The sequence below is a fragment of the Salmo trutta genome, chromosome 18, assembly GCF_901001165.1.
Source record: "Salmo trutta chromosome 18, fSalTru1.1, whole genome shotgun sequence".
NCBI classification, from domain to species: Eukaryota; Metazoa; Chordata; class Actinopteri; order Salmoniformes; family Salmonidae; genus Salmo; species Salmo trutta.
In genome coordinates, this window is record NC_042974.1 from 22414770 (window position 1) to 22437806 (window position 23037).

The window sequence follows — 23037 nt, forward strand, 5'->3', positions numbered from 1 at the left end:
ACCAATATTTCCAAGCGGAAAAAGGTCTTAACATGTTCATAATTCATACATTTTTAAAAGGATGAATATATAACCACCCCTGTTGCTCTGACAAACCTGCATTATCTCAGAACAAAAACAAATAGCTTGAATTTGTGACGTTTTACCACCCATTAAGGCACCTGATGTTTTCTTTGATGTTTTCATTTTAATGTGCCACTAACAACAATTACCTGTCTAATAATTATCCCCATGTCCTTCTTTCAGCTGGTACTCTTTGGACTCCAGGCCAGGGAAGAAGAGGAAGGAGAGAGGGAAGATCCAGGTCAGCATCCAGTTCATGAGGAACAACATGACAGCCAGCATGTTCGACCTTTCCATAAAGGACAAGCCCCGCTCGCCCTTCACTAAACTCAAGGACAAGCTGAAGGGTCGCAAGCACGATGGTGGCTTCTCCGACACCTCCTCAGCCATCCTGCCCCGCTCCGCCATGTGTGACTCGGAGACCCTTCGCCAGCCCAATGCTCCGGACCATCAGCCCCAGCCAGAGCCCAAGATCAAGAGACCCTTACTGGCCGGCTCCCATAAGCTCTCCGCTGCCCACTCCATGTCCGACCTCATTGGCACCCACTTCCGCCCCAAGCTGGACTCTATGAACTCCATCGAGGAGCTGGGTAAGGACAGCAGCTTCTTCTAGTGTTAGGCCTATTTTGTTACGTTACAACCTTATTCTAAAATGAATTCAATAGTTTTTTCCCCTCATCAATCTACATACAATATCCATAATGACAAAGCAAAAAACAGTTTTTTAATACATTTTTGCGAATGTAGCTTTTTTATATCACATACACATAAGTATTCAGACACTTGACTCAGTACTTTGTTAAAGAACCTTTGGTAGTGATTACAGCCTCGAGGCTTCTTGGGTATGACGTTACAAGCTTGCACATCCTCTCAAGCTCTGTCAGGTTGGATTGGGAGTATCACTGCACAGCTATTTTCAGGTCTCTCCAGAGATGTTTGATCAGGTTCAAGCCCGGGCTCTGGCTGGGCCACTCAAGGACATTCAGAGACTTGTCCCAAAGTCACTCCTGTGTTATCTTGGCTGTGTGCTTAGGGTCGTTGTCCTGTTAGGGTGAAGGTTCACCTTCCATTCTGAGGTCCTGAGCGCTCTGGAGTAGGTTTTCATCAAGGATCTTTGTACTTTGTATTGCTCTGTTCATTTTTCCCTCGATCCTGACTAGTCTCTCAGTCCCTGCCGCTGAAAAACATCCCCACATCATGATGCTGCCACCACCATGCTTCACAGTAGGGATGGTGCCTGGTTTCCTCCAGACGTGACGCTTGGCATTCAGGCCAAAGAGCTCAATCTTGGTTTCATCAGACCAGATAATCTTGTTTCTCATGGTCTCAGTCCTTTAGGTGCCTTTTGGCAAACTCCAAGAGGGCTATCATGTGCCTTTTACTGAAGAGTGGCTTCCGTCTGGCCACTCTACCATAAAGGACTGATTGGTGGAGTGCTGCAGAGATGGTGGTCCTTCTGTAAGGATCTCCCATCTCCACAGAGGAACTCTAGAGCTCTGTCAGCGTGACCATCGGGTTCAATGTCACCTCCCTGACCAAGAGTTTGCAAAGCTGTCATCAAGGCAAAGGATGGCTACTTTGAAGAATCTCTAAAATATATTTAGATTTGTTTAAAACCTTTTTTGGTTACTACATGATTCCATATGTTATTTCATAGTTTTCATGTCTTCACTATTATTCTACAAATGTATAAAATAGTAAAAATAAAGAAAAGCGCTTGATTGGTAGGTGTCCAAACTTTTGACTGCTAGTGTGTGTGTGTACATACATACATACATACATACATACATACATACATACATACATACATACATACATACATACATACAGTTGAAGTCGGAAGTTTACATACACCTTAACCAAATACATTTTTACTCAGTGTTTCACAATTCCTGGCATTTAATACTAGTAAAAATTCCCTGTCTTAGGTCAGTTAGGATCACCACTTTATTTAAAAAAATGTCAAATGTCAGAATAATAGTTGAGTGATTTATTTCTTTCATCACATTCCCAGTGGGTCAGAAGTTTACAGACACTCAATTAGAATTTGGTAGCATTGCCTTTAAATTGTTTAACTTGGGTCAAATGTTTCAGGTAGCCTTCCACAAGCTTCCCACAATAAGTTGGGTGAATTTTGGCCCATGCCTCCTTGCTCGTACACGCTTTTTCAGTTATGCCCACACATTTTCTATAGGATTGAGGTCAGGGCTTAGTGATGGCCACTCCAATACCTTGACTTTGTTGTCCTTAAGCCATTTTGCCACAACTTTGGAAGTATGCTTGGAGTCATTGTCCATTTGGAAGACCTATTTGCGACCAAGCTTTAACTTCCTGACTGATGTCTTGAGATGTTGCTTCAATATATCCACATAATTATCCTACCTCATGATGCCATCTATTTTGTGAAGTGCACCAGTCCCTTCTGCAGCAAATCACCCCCAAAACATGATGCTGCCATCCCCGTGCTTCATGGTTGGGATGGTGTTCTTCGGCTTGCCAGCCTCCCCCTTTTTCCTCCAAACATGACGATGGTCATTATGGCCCAACAGTTCTATTTTTGTTTCATCAGACCAGAGGACATTTCTCCAAAAAGTACGATCTTTGTCCCCATGTGCAGTTGCAAACCGTTGTCTGTCTTTTTTATGGCGGTTTTGGAGCAGTGGCTTCTTCCTTGCTGAGCGGCCTTTCGGGTTATGTCGATATAGGACTTGTTTAACTGTGGATATAGATACTTTTGTACCTGTTTCCTCCAGCAGCTTCACAAGGTCCTTTGCTGTTGTTCTGGGATTGATTTGCACTTTTCGCATCAAAGTACATTCATCTCTAGGAGACAGAACGCGTCTCCTTCCTTAGCGGTATGACCGCTGCGTGTTCCCATGGTTTTTATACTTGCGCACTATTGTTTGTACAGATGAACGTAGTACATTCAGGCATTTGGAAATGGCTCCCAAGGATGAACCAGACTTGTGGAGGTCTACAATTTATTTTTCTGAGGTCTTGGCTGATTTCTTTTAATTTTCCCATGATGTCAAGCAAAGAGGCACTGAGTTTGAAGGTTAGGCCTTGAAATACATCCACAGGTACACCGCCAATAGGCTAATTGACATCATTTGAGTCAATCAGAAGCTTCTAAAGCCATGACATTTGCTGGAATTTCCCAAGCTGTGTAAATGCACAGTCAACTTAGTGTATGTAAACTTCTGATCCACTGGAATTGTGATACAATGAAATAATCTGTCTGTAAAAAATTGTTGGAAAAATTACATGTCATGCACAAAGTAGATGTCCTAACCGACTTACCAAAACTATAGTTAACAAGAAATGTGTGGAGTGGTTGAAAAACAAATGTTAATGACTCCAACTTAAGTGTACGTAAACTTCCGACTTCAAGTGTGTGTGTGTGTGTGTGTGTGTGTGTGTGTAAGCCATTTAGCAGACAGTTTTATCGAAGCGACTGAGTCATACATGCATACATCTTTTCCCTTTTGGGAACCACTGTGTTAGTCAACATGTATCAGATTAGTACCCCTAAGGAGCCATCCTTTTTTGTGTGTGATTAGTATTATTTCCATGAAAATATCAGTTATTTTGTTTGTGTTTCATAGAGAAAGGGAGTGGTGCCGCCCCTCACAGGCGCTCCCAGAGTGAGGTGCGAGGCTACCAGAACACAGAGGAACACTGTGACCCTTTTACTGATATCAGCGATGGCCTGCCGCAGAAGTACGCCACCCTCCCACGCAACCGTAACCCATTTGAGGTGGAGCAGGGCCAGCTGTGGGACCAAGGGGAGAAAAAGGAGAAGAAGGAGAAGGTCAGCCTTCTTGAACGTGTGACCGGGAAGAAGGAGGGACGCAAGACCGACGGGGGGCGTTCGGGCAGCTCTGGAGACCTGCGCTCGCCCAATCCCTTCAACAGCGACTCTCAGGGCGACATCCAACTAACCAACCCCTTCAGCTCACACTACAAAGCAAGGTAAAGCTTTCCACGTCCACCCAACTATGTTTGGTATCCAAGCCAGGGTCATGTTCATTAGGCATAAAACGGCAACAACAAAAAAATTACTGAAACATGTGGGGACTACCTGGGCTTAACCAATAGGAAACTGACCTTTTCGTTTTCCATTGAAAAACATTTTCCAACACTTTCAATTGTTTGCTTTAATGAACACGATCCAGATGCACGTGTATTGCACAGTATTCCTGATCCCTTAGAATAGTTTCAAATATTAGAAGACTTCCAAAACTGAATGGCTTTTGCGGTCAGTGTGCTAACGTTAGGTCAGCTGTCTTATTCAGGACAAGTTAGGTAGCTAATACAACTAGAACTTCCACTACAAAACATTGCAACATGCTTTTAGAACACAAAGTAGGCAGTCATTGTAAATGAGAATTTGTTCTTAACTGACTTGCCTTGTTAAATAAAAAAATGACTTATCTGAACCTGTACCTTTCTAAGCTGTTTCACTGAACCATTCATATCAGGTTCCTGTGTTACACTTATGTAGTGTCAAACATAATGTTTGCCCATATTGCTCATTTATACACTCACCAGTCAGTTTATTAGGTACACCCATCTAGTACCGGGTCGGACCCCCCTTTGCCTTCAGAACAGCCTTAATTCTTCAAGGCATTGTACAAGGTGTCAGAAACATTCCACAGGGATGTTGGTCCATGCTGACGCAATGGTATCACGAAGTTGCTGCAGATTGGACGGCGGTACATTCATGCTGCGAACAGCCTGTTCCATCTCATCCCGAAGATGCTCTATTGGATTGAGTTCTGGGGACTGCGCAGGCCACTCAAGTAAAATGAACTCGCTGTCATGTTTTTTTCTCCACTCAATTGTCCAGTGTTGGTGATCGGGTGACCACTGGAGCCGCTTCTTCTTGTTTTTAGCTGATAGGAGTGAAACCTGGTGTGGATGTTTTTGGTTTGTCGCACCATTCTCGGTAAACCCTAGACACTGTTGTACGTGAAAAGCCCAGGAGGGCAGCTGTTTTCTGAGATATATTGGATCCGACGAGCCTGGCACCAACGATCATACTACGCTCACAAAGTCGCTTATGTCACTTGTTTTTTGCTAATTCTAATGTTCAATCAAACAGTAACTGAATGCGTCGATGCCTGTCTGCCCGCTTTATAAAGCAAGCCACGGCCACGTGACTCACTGTCTGTAGGAGCAATACACCACTGGGTTCACAAATGTATCTAATAAAATGTCCGGTGAGTGTATATCAGCGGTAGCATATAGTTATCCACGTGTTGGCCAAGTTTTCTTTATCATACTATACAGGTGTCATTACTGGCCTTAAGGGGAAATTTGCAGTTGCTACTTCCATTTTTATACCTTTTTAAATTCATTATGTATACTAGGGCCGGGACAATACCAGTATTGCGATACTCGTTAGTATCGTGTCAAGGAAACAAAACAAAAGCGTATTTAGCCCTAATAATGGAGACATTATGTTGTCATCCAGAGTCACATTTATTTGTTTTCCAAGCTATAGCACTATCAGGTACCAAGGTAAGACCCAAGTGCAGACTGTTTGAAGTAACAATGTTTATTGTAACCACAGGGGCAGGCAAACGACAGGTCAAGGCAGGCAGGGGTCGATAATCCAGAGTTGAGGCAAGGTACAGGACGGCAGCCAGGCAGGGTCAGGTGAGGCAGAGGTCGGTAATCCAGAGGTGGAGCAAAGGTACAGGATGGCAGGCAGGCTCAGGGATAGGCGGAGTGGTCAGGTGGGAGGGTACAGGGTCAGGACAGGCAAGGGTCAAAATCCAGGAGGATGATAAAAGAGAAACTGGAAAAAGCAGGAACTGAGACACACAACTCTGGCATGCTTGAACAAACCAGATGAACTGGCAACAGACAGACAGGAAACACAGGTATAAATACACAGGGGAAGATGGGCGACACCTGGAGTGGGGTGAAGACAATCACAAAGACAGGTGAAACAGATCAGGGCATGACAAGCACACTATTTTACATAAAACAGATTTTGGCACCGACGGAGATGGTCTCCTCGCTTCGAGTCCTTAGGAAACTATGCTACTATACTATGCTTTTGTTTAATGTATTGTTTCTTACATTGTTAGCCCAGAAAATCTTAAGTGTTATTACATACAGCCTGGAAGAACTATTGGATATACAGTTGAAGTCAGAAGTTTACATACACTTAGGTTGGAGTCATTAAAACTAGTTTTTCAACCACTCCACAAATGTCTTGTTAACAAACTATAGTTTTGGCAAGTCGGTTAGGACATCTACTTTGTGCATGACACAAGTCATTTTTCCAACAATTGTTTACAGACAGATTATTTTACTTATAATTCACTGTATCACAATTCCAGTGGATCAGAAGTTTACATACACTAAGTTGACTGTGCATTTAAACAGCTTCGAAAATTCCAGAAAATTATGTAATGGCTTTAGAAGCTTCTGATAGGCTAATTAACATAATTTGAGTCAATTGGCGGTGTACCTGTGAATGTATTTCAAGGCCTACCTTCAAACTCAGTGCCTCTTTGCTTGACATCATGGGAAAATCTAAAGAAATCAGCCAAGACCTCAGAAAAAGAAATTGTAGACCTCCACAAGTCTGGTTCATCCTTGGGAGCAATTTCCAAAAGCCTGAAAGTACCATGTTCATCTGTACAAACAATAGTACGCAAGTATAAACACCATGAGAACACGCAGCGGTCATACCGCTAAGGATGGAGATGCGTTCTGTCTCCTAGAGATGAACGTACTTTGATGCGAAAAGTGCAATTCAATCAAAGAACAACAGCAAAGGACCTTGTGAAGCTGCTGGAGGAAACGGGTACAAAAGTATCTATATCCACAGTAAAATGAGTCCTATATCGACATAACCTGAAAGGTCGCTCAGAAAGGAAGAAGCCACTGCTCCAAAACCGCCATAAAAAAGCCAGACTACGGTTTGCAACTGAACATGGGGACAAAGATCGTACTTTTTGGAGAAATGTCCTCTGGTCTGATGAAACAAAAATAGAACTGTTGGGCCATAATGACCATTGTCATGTTTGGAGGAAAAAGGGGGAGGCTTGCAAGCCAAAGAACACCATCCCTCAGAAAAAAATAAAATTTTTGTAGACCTCCACAGGTCTGGTTCATCCTTGGGAGCAATTTCCAAACACCTGAAGGTACCACGTTCATCTGTACTAACAATAGTACGCAAGTATAAACACCATGGGACCGTGTGTGTGTGTGTGTGTGTGTGTGTGTGTGTACGTACACACACACAGTGCATTTGAAAGTATTCAGATTCCTTTAGGTGCTTTCTGGAAAATGGCAAGTGGGCTGTTGTGCCTTTTACTGAGTGGCTTCCGTCTGGCCACTCTTCCATAAAGGCCTGATTGGTGGAGTCCTGCAGAGATGGTTGTCCTTCTGCAAGATTCTCCCATCTCCACAGACGAACTCCGGAGCTCTGTCAGAGTGACCATTGGGTTCTTGGTCACCTCCCTGACCAAGGCCCTTCTCTCCCTATTTCTCAGTTTGGCCGGGCGGCCAGCTCTATGAAGAGTCTTGGTGTTTTCAAACTTCTTCCATTTAAGAATGATGGAGGCCACTGTGTTCTAGGGGACCTTCAATGCTGCAGAAATGTTTTGGTACCCTTCCCCAGATCTGTGCATCGACACCATCCTGTATCGAAGCTCTACTGACAATGCCTTCAACCTCATGGCTTGGTTTTTGCTCTGACATGAACTGTCAACTGTGTGTGCCTTTCCAAATCATGTCCAATCAATTGAATTTACCACAGGTGGACTCCAAGTTGTGTAGAAACATCTCAAGGATGATCAATGGAAACATGATGCACCTGAGCTGAATTTCGAGTCTCATAGCAAAGGTCTGAGTACTTATGTAAATCAGGTGTTACCATTTACATTTACATTTACATTTTAGTCATTTAGCAGACGCTCTTATCCAGAGCGACTTACAGTAGTGAATGCATAAAGTTTCATACAATTTCATACATATCATACATGGTGCTGGGGGGCCAGCACCAAAAACCTGTTTTCGCTTTGTCATTTTGGGATATTGAGGATTTTTTTATTTAATCAATTTTAGAATACAGCTGTAACGTAACAAAATGTGGAAAAAGTCGAGTGGTCTGAATACTTTCCGAATGCACTCTATGTACCCATTGATTCGTGAAGAATATCAGTTATAGATGCCTTATGAGCTTAGTTCAACTGTCGTACTACATCATAACCCAAAATATAAATTTGTTTTAATCCTTTCCTTGTGGATAATGTAAATTTAAACAAACACTGTCTAGCCTCAAAACATGGTTAAAACTATAATCTTGATATCCTGGATGGTCAGATGCTCTGTCCATGAGTTTGTGAGTGGTTACATTTCTCCAGCGCCATCCCTCACCAAATCAGTGGTGGAGTGTCCACTTTATTGTTTGCTCTACAGATTGCCCCTTTAAAGCTAGAATCCTTAGTTGCTACATCCATTTTTGACTTACAAATAATCATATATATATTGAACAATATTACTTCTAAATGCCATGTGAGCTTAGGTCAACTGTCATACTCCATCAGAACCCAAAATATATGCTTGATTTATTCCAATGTTTGTAAACAAATGAAATGTAAAGAAACACTGTATAGTCTCAACATGGTTAAAACCATAATTTTGATATCATGGGATGGTCAGTCTTTGTATCCATAGCCTTGTCTATGAATTTGAGTGGTTACGTTTCTTCACCCCGGTCCGTTAGCTTTTTTGCGAGACGGGGCGGTGAGAATGCCTTGTTATTGTTTCAGTTAAGGAGTGTAGCTTTAAGAGAAGCTAGGCTTGATAACAGACCCCTCTTAGCCACACTGAGATCTGTCACACAATTAAACTCTTAGGCCTATCTCACTGTAGGCACTAGTCCATCGTCTTTACAGATACCATCGTACACTACCTTTTGTGGTCATTTTAGGTTTAAGGCAAGATGTTACAGGGTGGTTTAACCGTGTTGGTAAACATGATTTTAGTATTATTTTTTTTAATGATTTTTGTAATTCCGTATTCTTGGATGTTTTGCAGTGATAAAAAGCCCACCGGCAATGAAGACATCCGACAGGCGAGAGAGAAACATGGCAAGAAAAATGTAAGAGCTCACACCTTACACACTTTATTTGTGATTTAATCTCAAACAAGGTTTACATTGGTATGAATAACCCTTTCATAAAGACCATGGGGGGAGAAAAAAATAAAGTGAGAGAACGTCAAAAAGCATGGGCCTAGTTTCAGAACACCGCCAACTTTTTAATTGAGTAGCTCTCCCTGATCTTACTTGACATTGCAGTTTGTGTTGTTGATCTCTGAGCTGCTGTCTCTTCTGTCTTTTACACGTCACGATGAGTGTAATTTAACTAATTAACAGCTGAAAACAACGACCGGCATCTCTGATTGGCTCATCATTTAAAACCGTGTGAAGTTTCGGTCTCTCTAAGGTCAGGTAAAGTTCTATTATATCGTACTGGTGCCATAATTGGAGCACTATGTAGGGATAAATATGTGTGAAATTGTCATTGGATTGATGAGGGGGTTATTTGCCACCTTTAGTTTTGTCCCCCCCCCCCCACACACACACACAAAAAAATAAAAAGCACAAAACATGCTCTGCTGGTGCATAATTCTAGTAGTTGCTGGCAATTACACTCCAGAATTAGTTTAACATGGTAAGAGAGCCATGTCCAAAGGGATGTTGAAATGAGAAACAGGGATTCTGATAATGGCTTTCCTCACCTCTCGTTGTGGGTGTTGAGGAGTTATCTTAGCCACATGTGCCCCTCCGTCCACTCTATTGCAGAGCCTAGCAGAAATGAACTGGCAGTTCTATTTCCTCTGCTTTCAGGCCCTTGCTAATAAACCAGTGAGAGAGGAGGGGAGGATAGGGAGAGAGTTCAAAGAACAGAGCTTTTAAATTCTCAAAGCAGACCTCATTAGATGTAGTAATGAGACAACTGGAGAATGCCAAGTGTGCTCGCCTTATCTACTTCTCACTACTGATCGCAGAAAAACTGTCTTCACTTAGCTAGTTCATGGTCATTTCTAGGTCTCTGTCACCAGCCACTACAGCTTCTGGCTGTGTAGCTTTATATAATGTCTGGGGCTCTTTGGTGTGTGAATTGGACACCATTGCTCATACAGTATAGTTAAACTGAGCTTGTAACTTGATTCATGTTAGGAAAATCTCTGCAAAATTGGTTGTCCTGATGACTGGAAGTGCAAAAGGCCTATTTCTTAGTATATTTTCCCTGTTTTGTTTCTAAAAGCATATTCAGTTCCCGAGTAAGCAGTCGCTAAACCCCAAATCACATTTTTCTCTGACTGAAAACAAGAGGCATATTGCTGAGTTACTTTCAACTTTGGCCTGCCAGAACACTGACAAAATAACTTGAAGCTTATTTACGATGGAGGAATGCAGGACACCTAGCATGTCCACACTATTGAAAATGATGGAAATAAAGGTGCAGGCTGCTTTATCACCGCCATAGTCTTGAATTGTTTGGACATAGACTCTAGTGATGGGACCCTCACATTCTGGTTTATCTTTGTTTCGCATACTAGGAAGAGATATTGTATACAGGTAAATATGGTCCGGCACTTCTTCACATCGTAGACACCGCACAGCGATGGCAGCTTGATTTGGGAACAGGGAGGAGAGGAGACTGATAAGTGAAGTATTTTAAACAGGTCAATGGCTTTGCCGCTGTATCTGCCTGGGGGAGGATGTCCATTGTTGAAGTGATAACGTGGCGTCTCATTAAAAATGATTGCAGCTCCTCTTGTCCCCCCTGTAATGAGATCGGCACGGTCTACACAGACACTTTTTCCTCTAAAGAAAAAAAGCTCAACTGAAATAGTTTGGTTGCATCTTTGTTTTCGTCTTTTATTAGTCAGATCCTTTGTTCCTGAAATCTGCTGTTTCCCCTGGGAACGAAAAAGTCCCATTTTAATCTTTATTGCTGTTTTCTAGGGAGTTTAATCTTAATGTGATGCTCTTGTCCACCAGCTGGTCAAGGTCTCAGTCGTTCCTGGTGTGGGAGGAGGATAATGTGGTTCAACATTTACATAGGGAAGGAGAGTTGACGCGTTTATTTTCCCAGGACTGACACTAAAAACGTCAAATCAGATTCCCCGCCACAGGACTACTGATTGTTCGAGCCATCTATCGTTTTCTGATTGAATACCATTGACTTGAACAGATCAAACACCTGAAATGAAATGCAATGGCGTTGACAGTGCCAACAAACCTTTGGAGTGATGTCTTATCACAGGCCCTCAATTAGTCCTGATTGCCACCTGGATATAAGAGAGAAACACGTGCAGTAATGACATAGTTTGTAACATTATTCAAACACCTTTAATTAGGCAATTAGTCTATCTGCCATAATACGTGGGATTCCCTGGCCTAGCCTACCTTTAGTCTTGCTTTAGATACTCTTTAGCACCGATTTTTACCTTTTGCTTTGTCTATTTATACCATCTACCTATAATACCCATTTGAGAGCAATTGTTGGTAATTGTCTCGTATCTCAAGCCGCATTTGGAGTAATCCACTTTTACTGAGGTATTTGTAAATGGTGCTATCATGGTTGAATTCATCACAATATCTGTGGTTTGCCCCCCGCAGGAGACGAAGCAGCCGAGCGTGGCCTCCTATAGCAACTTGTCTTTTGACGAGGTGGTGCGTGAGCTCATCAAGCAGAAGGAGGTGGTGAAAAAGAAGGACGCGCATATCCGTGAACTGGAAGACTACATTGATAACCTGCTGGTCCGCGTTATGGAGGATTCGCCGAGCATCCTACGGACACCCTACGAGCCCAACAGGAAAGCGGGGAAAATCTCAAAAAAGAAGTAGAGCCAAGGTAGAGAAAGGTCAAAAATAGAGGCTTGTAACAGTAATGTCACGGCCTAGCCATTTTTTAAAATGTATTGTGGGTATGGAACAAAAAATGAAGATAAGGGGGATTGACCAATGCCAAATCAGTCGTTTTTGATTTCTTTACAGAAACTGCATTGATGCAGCTTATAGGTTTTGTATGCTGTGATTTGAGTTTACACCAGTTTCCCCAGCAGAATATTATTGTGGAGTGAAGTACATCCGCCGACATAAATATTTGACTTGCATTATAACTAACCCCATGGCTGTCCCATTATGATATGTAGACTAACCTCTGAATCAGTTGCTCTGTCGATCCACTCATCCCTTTACATTTTGTACCTCCTACTCTGTTCTTTGCATGGCATTCCTATGTTTTTCAAATTCTGGTGAATTGAAAGAATGGGAAATTACATAATGTATCTCACAAATTCATCAGAATACCTTAGCAGAAACCAGTGGGATTCAAATGAGCTATCACTGTGTTGACTACGTTCACTGTTTATTATGAGATGATGAAGAACAAACTAGTGGGGTTATACCACGCCTGATCGTTTCCCAAGGCCTTTAATAGTGTATCCATGTCATACACTATTAAAGGCCTTGGGAAACGGTCAGGCGTGGTATAGCCCCACTAGTGCACTTTCACACACGTAACATGAAAATCCCAGACCGCTTCTGGAGCGGTTGTTTGAACATAGAACCACCATCAAGCTAGATTTGCGTTTTAACACTAAGGCTATCTAGATTTTAATTAAATATTTAAAGGATGCACCTCTTCACCTCTCTCAAATCAGTTGTACTGGAAAATTGCACGATTTAGATTTAAAAAATAATAATGTCCTCGAGCTTCTAGTAAAGAGATACAACTTCTCTGATTGACTGAACAATGCCTCTTTTAGCCTTTCCAAGTGACTAAAATCTCTTGATTAGGTTGTTTTACTTTACTGACTTTATTGTCCCCGTGGAGAGGTTTTGTTGCAGTGTCATGTACACGTTTAAAGTGGCGTTTAAATACAAAACAAATTGACAATACAACTTTCATAACAGTTGCATACCAATAAAAAGAGACTAGCCTCTGGCCTTACTGGGTCGATAGGAACATTAGCCCGAGCTATTTAGGAGGGATATCACACCTGGCACAAATGATTGTCTAGTTGTGTTTTTCCTGTTGAGGGGTGCCCTATACCTACGCCCAGTCGCTAGGTGTGGAACTAAGGTTACTGTACCCCATTTATAATTGCTAACTGACTGGAGGAGTTTTGTTTAAATCCCCGACACTCATTCTCAACGTTAAAATGCATCGCTTGCGGTACGGTTTTGTGAAACATAAACATATCTTTCATATCAGTGAGAAATAATTTTCAAAAAACTAAATGTTTATGGGGTTAGGGTTCCCACACGGCCATATTTCCATGTTACCGTGCTTTTTTACGGAAAACAGAAGGAAGACCGAGGCGTACCTGTCCTAATTAGATATCTACCTGTGAGTAAACGGAAGATGGATGTTTTGGCTACCAGTGCCAATTTGCCAACAGAACATGTAAGGTCTTTGGACCACAAGGAGTAACCTTAGTCCATTATTAGGCTACGGTTGCTGTAGTATTTTAATAAAAGGGTCTACTTTTTTATTTGATTGCATGCCTCACTTTTCCCCCCAAAAATTATCCGTTAAACAGTTAATAAAATATATATGGCCTAAGTGTTAAAACGTATCCAAACAATTGTTAAGAAACCAAAAGGTCATGGTCTAGGGGTGTGGATGAGTGTATCTGTGTGGGTGTGCGCGTGAGTAAGGGCATGTTGCGGTGACTCAGTGCAGGTGGTCAGTCCAGATCAAGTGTTCCGGATTTTTTAAATTTAACTAGGCAAGCCGGTTAAAAAAAAATTCTTATTTACAATGATGGCCAAACCGGACGGCGCTGGGACAATTGTGTGCCGCCCTATGGGACTCCCAATCACGGCCTGTTGTGATACAGCCTGGAATCGAACCAGGGTCTGTAGTGACGCCTCTAGCACTGAGATGCAGTGCCTTAGACCGCTGAGCCACTCGGGGAGCCCCATAGGGCGGCATTCTTTTGGCTTCTATTTAGAAATTGTCTCTGAGCCTGTTGGTATCAGACCTCATGCTCCAATACCGTCTCCCCGACGGTGAAGGGGTGACCCGCTCGTGGCTGGGGTATGTGGGGTCCTTGATGTTGCTGCAGGCCTTCCTCAGGCACTGTTTCGAGTAGATGTCCTGGATGGGTGGGAGCACGGTCCCAGTGATGTACTAAAAACCAACTGAGCTAGCAAACAATGTAACAAAAGTACTTTTTCGGGAATCAAAAAATATACCAACAGGCTCTGCCTTTCAGGAATCACAGAAGCAAGCTCTCCTGGTGCACTGTTCAGTCATTTAGCCATTTTAAACATTTTGTTTTTGGATAAACTCACTTTTTGCAATGCCCTCAATGGCTTCCTTGCGTTTTAAAACGTGAGCTTGTCCGAGGGGTCGGTCTTGACAACACTTTCTATCTATTGGAGTGCTTTGATTGATTGCCCCAAATTCTGCGGTCGGGCTTAGTGAAGGGTCAATTGAATAGGGTTTGCAATTTCTAATAGGTCTGATATGAAAGCGTGAACCAACATATAGCCATAACAAATATGGCCGCTTGATGCGTTATTCAACCCAGATGCTCTTATAATGTGAATGTAGTCAAGTATATGTTTACCAGATGCTCCAGAGGCAGTCGTGTGCTGTTGGCAGTGGTCAAGTGGTTGAGTACTGCAGAGCATTAATGACTGTGTTTACACTTCAGACCAAGACGCAGGATTATGACACAAGCTCTACACTCTGCCAATCAGCCCGCCACTGCGCTTACTGCAATACAAGATTGTGTTGATATGCAGGTATGAACATGCTGTTATTGCCTGTCTGTGACTGATGTGAGCTTTTTGGCATTAGGATGGTTTGGACCTACAGTATCTGTTGACATTTGCCATCTTAGTACAAAAATATATTATTTAAAGGTACTCTTATGAGAGTAGGTACTACTGAATTTTTTTACGCAAGGCATGCATTTCCAAGCACGCATCCGAAAACAATGTGACACTGCATTCCAATTTTGTGACCTTGCAGTGAAAACTAAAAAAATATGTCAACACTGTATTCTCTGGTCAATTTTGATGATATGGAATGTCTGGGCATCGTGCAGGTGCAGAATGTAATTGAGTGGAGGCAAACTAAAGACACTGCTATTGAAGCCTCCCTAATATTTACACCAAAGTTAATTCATTCAAAGAGCTACCATTGTCCGGCATATCAACTCTGAAGTCATCGCTTTTGGGTTTGTTATTTTAGATTTTTCAGTGACTCTTGATGACTATTGTTTTGTTTTTAGGATCAAGCGCATTGTACGACCTTAATTTGCATTAAGTGTAGGCTCATACATTGTCATACAAAAATGTGTATAAACCATTGGTCAAGTTATTCTCGCTTTACTCTACTTGTATGGCTTTACACAGACAGAAAGATGAAGTGCAATCATAATTTAGCAACATGTTTAATATTCTATTGGTGTCCACAAATTGTTTACACTTTGAATCATTATGTTGTGTACTCAAGTGGAACACGTCTGAGTGACAGCCGTTCTACACTTGTGATCTGTCGTTGTTTGTCAACAGCGAGAAAATATGATTCCATTAGGTAGAAGTGGTTACATTTTTGTTAGTTTTTAGATTTACTGATTTCTTGCTTGAATTGTTTTAACTATTTTGACGGAAATATAATCAAGGTACCTAGCTACATAGCAATGCATTTGCAGGCTGATTTTAATGTATTGATTTTGTTAAAATGTTACACTGCCCATTGACAGATCAAAGTGCTCTTGACTAATTGCTCTCCACAAAGGCTATCGGTTATATTTTACTAGTAATACACTGTGTACTAACTTAACACATCCAGAAAACCAAACTATCAGTACAGATTGTAACAAGGGCTCGAGTTAACCTGTTCATTACAATTTATATGTGATTATTCATGACATTTTCATGTTTTACTGAATAATGTCATACATCCTTCACACTGTCCAAAGCAAGGCCAAATATATAACGTATCATGACAGTTTTACAACCAATGTAGGCTAACTCTGTTATGAAATGTTACCATAAATAGTACTACGACGACATAACAAACAGTATCAGCTTGTCAAAAAACGGACCACCCTCAATTTGAATAATTTGTGTCACCGTGGCATATCGCTTCATAACACATACAATGTCTGTTCTACATAGCCTACACAAATTCTGCTGTTACCTTTACTGCCAAGTATCAATGTATGCTTTAAGCAGGCAGTTGCCCCGCTCTGTACGTTGTCATATTTCTGAGTCTACTTTTCTTTAATAGTTACATACACTGTAATGCTTTTCAAAAAGGTTACTACTGCTTAGTTATTACTTTATTGCTGTGAGTAGGTCAAACTATTACTGTGTTACTGAAATATTTCCCCTCAAGATGTACTTCTTTTCCTAGAGCAAATGCCGGTGATGACAAACATGGCTCACCTAATTAGCAGAACGGTTTACATTTTTGTCACGTTTTTTTCTTTTTGTAGAATGTTGTGCCATTTCCAGTGTTATATGCTTGGTATTTTAGATTAATGTTACAAAAGTTGTGTACTAATTGTATTGTGACCCCTGTTGTGAACTATTGATTCTTCAGAAGTCTAAAACATTGACCACACTGAGTTGCATAGTCACACATTTTAGACAATTTTTGTTGCTTTTTCCTGTCTTGTCTACTATTTTTTTTATTTGGTAAACTTTTACTTTCTAATTTTTATATTCTTTATTTGTAAAGTTACTGGATGTCCACATATCAAGTCAGGATACAGTCCTAAGTGAACATGTGAGAATTTTACGACATTCCTTTTCGGAAGTTCAAAACCGCCAGAGGCTTCAATTTCAGAACTGTTTGGATGACTCACTCTACATTAAAAAGGGCTATCTCATTGCTTTTTTTTCCTTAAGTAACAAACACAGTTTACTGCAAAATCGTCCCAATTCAGTCACAGTAAAGTAGGACAAAGAGAATTTAATGGTATTCCACAAAATGCAAAAGCTGCCTTTTTATAAAGCTTGTCCTAGCAAGCATCACTGAGACACACTTTTTTTGTTTTCTTGCACCTATTGTGTACAGATTCTTAGCCTCTTACATTTATTTTATTTTTGAAAAAAGCTCCCCCCCAAAAAATTGTTTTTATTCTCAATCTTTATCTAAATCATCCTCTATTGAATGTAGGCTCTAAAGTGTGCACTCGTTCATTATACTGATTATAGTTAAGCAACATTTCTTCCTCATGTTTTAAAATTTGACCTTTATCCAGACCTTTATTCAGCTACTGTTTTTACCATAATTCAAAATGACTTCATGTACATATACATTATTTAGCTGTTTGTATTTGACTTTGAATGTGTTTTGATGCAACAGAAATGACTTTATCCAGAATAAGATGGGGTAACACACATGCTAACGAATAACAACAGATGTTTGTGTTGCGCCGTAAATTCAAAGGTAATTTGTTCGAATTTTTACAGCGACATTTATAGCAGAACTAATACTCTTGCTCCAATGAATCTTCCATTTTTATTGAAAAATGTGATGATAATGAAATCTCATGAATTCAATCATGTGAAAAAGCTAGGACAATATTATTAAATGTTCAAATGGCTGTATAGGATTTGGGGGGCATATTCATTTCATGCTAAATGAGGTAATAGGTGTTTTCTTCAGCATCCGACAACTAGGTTGATGTTGAAGTCTGACAATGACTACATTGAGAGATCTCCATGGAGACGGCATCATTGAAAGCACTGAACTCTATGAAGGCTGTTACGCTTACAAATAAATAATACAACTATAATACCAGTTTCAAGCCCACAATCACTGTTTCTGTTTAGTATTTAAAATCCTGTCATTGTGTTGCTATACAGCTAATATTCTAACCTTTTCTCCATTAGTTAATTCCATAGCACATCTTTGTACCTTTTACTTAGCACTCAGATAATGATTCACTAACTCTGCAGTTCGCTTCCATCCTAAATTGCATGTCAGTTATTTTTGCAATACAGCTTCATACAATTGTATCACTTTCTGTTTAGAGAGCCATCACAGTTGCTCATATATGTGTATGAAAAAAGAACAGTATTTGATCAAATTCGAGATTGTACAATAATACGAGCAGGAGTGTCTCCAAACACCTCTTCCTTGTATGGTGGCAACGGCACTAAACTTTTCCTTATGCATTTCTTTAACCTTAGCTGCAGTTCACGAAGGCGGGTGTAAGTTTGCACAAGACAATACCATTTTTCACTTTATGCAAAAGTTTGTGTCGGGGTGTGAGGGCATGTGGGGTTGAGGGGAAAAATTGGTTTGTTTGGAAAACTGTTGATTGTGAAAAAAAATGAATGTCATGTCTATGTTGGTATACAAGGTATAATTTTGGGGACAACAATGCAGATTATGTAAAAAGCTAAGAATGGTGCTGCTTGACATGACTGCTTCAAAAGCTTTCAGTGTGAACTGTATCTTTATTGTCCATCTCTCTCTCACACACTGTCCCACCAAAAGCTGGTTGCTTCCTAACTATTTAAACAATTTTGGCATGTGGCATGGATGTACTTACATGAATGTGTTTAGAGTAGAAATGTTTTAGGAATTGTCAGTGATCCATTGGATAACAAAATTGGAAGCCACAAACAAGATGATTGCATTGCTCTTTTCAATAAATACACTGTACTTCTTAAAGAAAATACCAGTTGTTTTAATGAATTTACTAATGCAGCTATATTGCTTATTTTCAGGATTATTTATAATACAATGTGCTTTTTCTGTATGTAGGCACAAACAAAATACAGAAACAAATGTGGATGTACACTACACACCATTATGAACAAATCCTTGCAAAAGTACAGTGAATTTGGAAAGTATTCAGACCCCTTGACTTTTTCCACATTTTGTTACATTACAGCATTATTCTAAAATTGATAAAATTGTTTTCCCCCCTCCATCAATCTACACACAATACCCCATAAAGAAAAAACAGGTTTTTAGACATTTTATCAAATGTATTTAAAAAAAATAATAATTCAGACCCTTTACTCAGTACTTTGTTGAAACACCTTTGGCTGCAATTACAGCCTCAAGTCTTCTTGGGTATGACGCTACAAGCTTGGCACACCTGTATTTGTGGAGTTTCTCCCATTCTTCTGTGCAGATCCTCTCGAGCTTTGTCAGGTTGGGTGGGGAGTGTTGCTGCACAGCTATTTTCAGGTCTCTCCAGATATGTTCGATCGGGTTCAAGTCCGAGTTCTGGCTGGGCCACTCAAGGACATTCAGAGACTTGTCCCAAGGCCACTCCTGTGTCGTCTTGGCTGTGTGCTTAGGGTCGTTGTCCTGTTGGAAGGGACCTGTTCTATTGACCGGTGTGTGCCTTTCCAAATCATGTCCAATCAATTGAATTTACCTCCGGTGGACTCCAATCAAGTTGTAGAAACATCTCAAGGATGATCAATGGAAACAGGATGCACCTGAGCTCAATGTCTTGTCTTTTTAGCAAAGGGTCTAAATACTTATGTAAACAAGGCATTTCTGTTTATTTGAAATAAATGTGCAAAAACTTTGAAAACCCTGTTTTCCCTTTGTCATTATGGGGTGTTGTGTGTCGATTGGTGAGAACAATTATTTAATCAATTTTAGAATAAGGCTGTAACGTAACAAAATGTGGAAAAAGTGAGGGGGTCTGAATACTTTCCGAATGCACTGTACATACATTGTAATCACCAGTCCATTGAATAAAAAGGAAAGTCATTTCCCTACATTCCATTCCTGTATTAATAGTCCTTATACACATTTCGGTATACAATGCAGTACTCAGATTTCATGAATAGAACTGTATTTGTGTTGGATTTCTTGTCCAACTTTCTGTGCCTACCGTTGAGTGGCTGTTTTTGTTCCGGAGAAATTCCCATGCTTTCCCTGGAAAAAACGAGTGGTGTGGTGAGACAATTGTGAGTGGCAAGGTTGCTCGTTAAACTTCGCATCTAATTTGCTTATGCGTATAAGAAGTGTGTGTGAAATCATTCAGGAAAAGCAACACTTGTTCTGTTTACAAACTGGTGCTTTTATGTGCAGGTTTTGTTTCACCTTTCCAAATAGCAAGTTAACATATGACCCCTCTTCTGTCACCCCGGCCAGCACCCAAAGGCAGTAGGCTACATCCCAGCTCTCAGACAGCTGTCAGGTTAAAACCAAAGACTACAGTTTTACTGTTCAATAGAACTGTTCACGCTCAATAGAACTAAGAACAAGAGGGAGATAAAGGACCCAATTCAATAAAAAACTTGTTACCAGGTTTTTAGGGTAAAACATTTATACAATTCTCCTTGCTCTCTGTGAATACATGTTTTGATTGTGGTATTCAACAAAATGTTTATTTTGTAATACCACAAAAATCATTAGTGAACTGTGGAATGAAGTTTTGACCTGCTCAAGTACAAGTATTTTAACAATGGGAACATGTTTGGTTGGAGGCAACTAAAGCAAACCAATCTCCAAAAGGTTTTAACAAATAACATATTGCTTCTTTGAAAAAAGGTGTGTGTGTGTATGTGTATATATATATATATATATCACACACAAGCCTATAATCCCTTATTGATGTCGCTCGTTAAATCCACTTCGATCAGTGTAGATGAAGGGGAGGTGACAGGTTAAAGAAGGATTTTTAAGCCTTGAGACAATATAGACGTGGATTGTGTATGTGTGCCATTCAGAGGGTGAATTGGCAAGACGGAAGATTTAAGTACTTTTAAACACTATCCTTTGTGTATCACCACCAGAGGACACCCAGCCAACTTGACACAACTGTGGGGAGCATTGGAGTCTACATTTGCCCGCGTCCCTGTGAATCGCTTTCGACACCATGTAGAATCCATACCCTGACGAATTGGGGGGGAAGCAGGGGTTAGACTCAATATTAGGTGGGTGTTCCTAATGTTTGGAATACTGTGTGTGTGTTTTAATATATATACACACATTATTTATCTATACTGAACAAAAATATAAACGTAACATGCAACAATTTCAAAGATGTTACTGAATTACAGTTCATATGATGAAATCAGCCAATTGAAATGTATTAATTAGGACCTAATCTATGCATTTCATGTGACTGGGAATACAGATATGCGTCTCTTGGTCACAGATAGCTTTAAAAGAAAATGGGCCTCACAATGGGCCTCAGGATCTCATATTTTTATTTTTGTGCATTCAAATTGCCATCAATAAAATGCAATTGTGTTCATTGTCTGTAGCTTATGCCTGCCCATACCATAACCCCACCGCCACCATGGGGCACTCTGTTCACAACGTTGACATCAGCAAACTACTTGCACACACTGAATTACAGTTCATATGACGCCATACACATGGTCTGCGGTTGTGAGGCCGGTTGGACATACTGCCAAATTGTCTAAAACAACGGAGGTGGCTTATGGTAGAGAAATTAACATTAAATTCTCTGGCAACAGCTCTGGTAGACATTCCTGCAGTCTGCATGCCAATTGCATGCTCCCTCAACTTGAGACATCTGTTGCATTGTGTTGTGTGACAAAACTGCACATTTTAGAATTACCTTTTATTGTCCCCAGCACAAGGTGCACCTGTGTAATGAACATGCTGTTTAATCAGCTCCTTGATATGTCTCACCTGTCAGGTGGATGAATTAGCTTGGCATAGGAGAAATGCTCACTAACAGAGATGCAAACAAATTTGTGCACAAACTTTGAGAGAAGTACGCTTTTTGTGCGTATGAAACATTTCTGGGATCTTTAATTTCAGCTTATGAAACATGGGACCAACACTTACATTTTGTGTTTATATTTTTGTTCAGTGTAAATACAATCAGCTCTTTGTTGCTTTGTTGGTAGAGCATGGCTCTTATAATGCCAGGGTAATGGGTTCGATTCTCTGGACCACCCATACGTAAAATGTATGCATGAGTGACTGTAAGTCCCTTTGGATAAAATCGTCTGCTGAATGGCTTATTATATTTGACAAATATGTTTTATCATGCTGTAATAATTACGATACTCTGTTGGAAACCATTACCCATAATCTTTCTGAGATGGGATTTACTCAGACTGGGGACTATGAACTGTGAATAAACTGTTCATTCACACCTCTTAACACTTATTATATGAATGTTCAACTGCTAAAATATCCCAAGTTACTGAGTGTGTGGTGTGGCTCGTTTATATACTGCTTTCAGTTCATTTATTTTAGGTCCGTTATGCATTTTACATCCTCCGCCAAGACAATCTCAAAGTCATTGATATGTATTTGTTGCTATTAACTTTTGAATTGCTGCATAATTTGGTATAGTATGTTTCATATGTCATAATCATTGATTAAATGGTCCTTACAGTATGTGTTAGGTGTCATCTGATCTAATGAGGAGCTAATTGAACACTCACTGCTACCAATACACATTCATCAGAAGATAAAGTTTCACATAGGCCAGGCTTTGGATGGCACGTGTCGCCTGGACACTTCCAAAAATGAAAGCCGTTCGATCATTCTATTAGTGTATATTAAATTGCTGAAATTTGAGAAAAATGACCAAACATGTTATGTATGAAAATAAGTGAATGGCAGGGGTAACAACAGCTTGGGTAGGGAGTTTGCCCACTGGACAGCACGGTGTGAAGGTAAAGAGGACACTTGCCAGAGTGGGGCCACATACAGGTCACCTGCGCTCCCCTTTAAAAATTGATGGGTGGCGCGGTCGAGGATCAATATCACCCCGTACGAGTCGATGAATGGGGAATGCCCTCTGCAATCACGAAGACACTTAAGAGTGCCATCAGAAAGTATTCACACTCCTTGGCTTTTTCCACATGTTGTTTTACAGCCTGAATTTAAAATTGATTAAATGTAGATTTTTTGGGGGGGGTCAGTGGCCTACACACAATACCCCATAATGTCGAAGTGGATTATGTTTTTAGACAAATTAGTAAAAAATGTA

At 40.6% G+C, this 23037-nt stretch overlaps 1 protein-coding gene across 1 annotated transcript in view; it reads left to right on the forward strand.

Annotated features, from left to right (window-relative positions):
* LOC115153014 (rab11 family-interacting protein 2) overlaps positions 1-12750 on the forward strand; it is a 28768-nt gene extending 16018 nt beyond the window's left edge. The window contains exons 3-6 of the mRNA XM_029698013.1: positions 247-653; positions 3669-4035; positions 9127-9190; positions 11723-12750. Of these exons, the coding sequence (XP_029553873.1) occupies positions 247-653; positions 3669-4035; positions 9127-9190; positions 11723-11950 (1066 nt within the window). The 3' untranslated portion in view covers positions 11951-12750. The remainder of the gene's footprint in view (positions 1-246; positions 654-3668; positions 4036-9126; positions 9191-11722) is intronic.
* The last annotated feature ends 10287 nt before the right edge of the window (positions 12751-23037 follow it).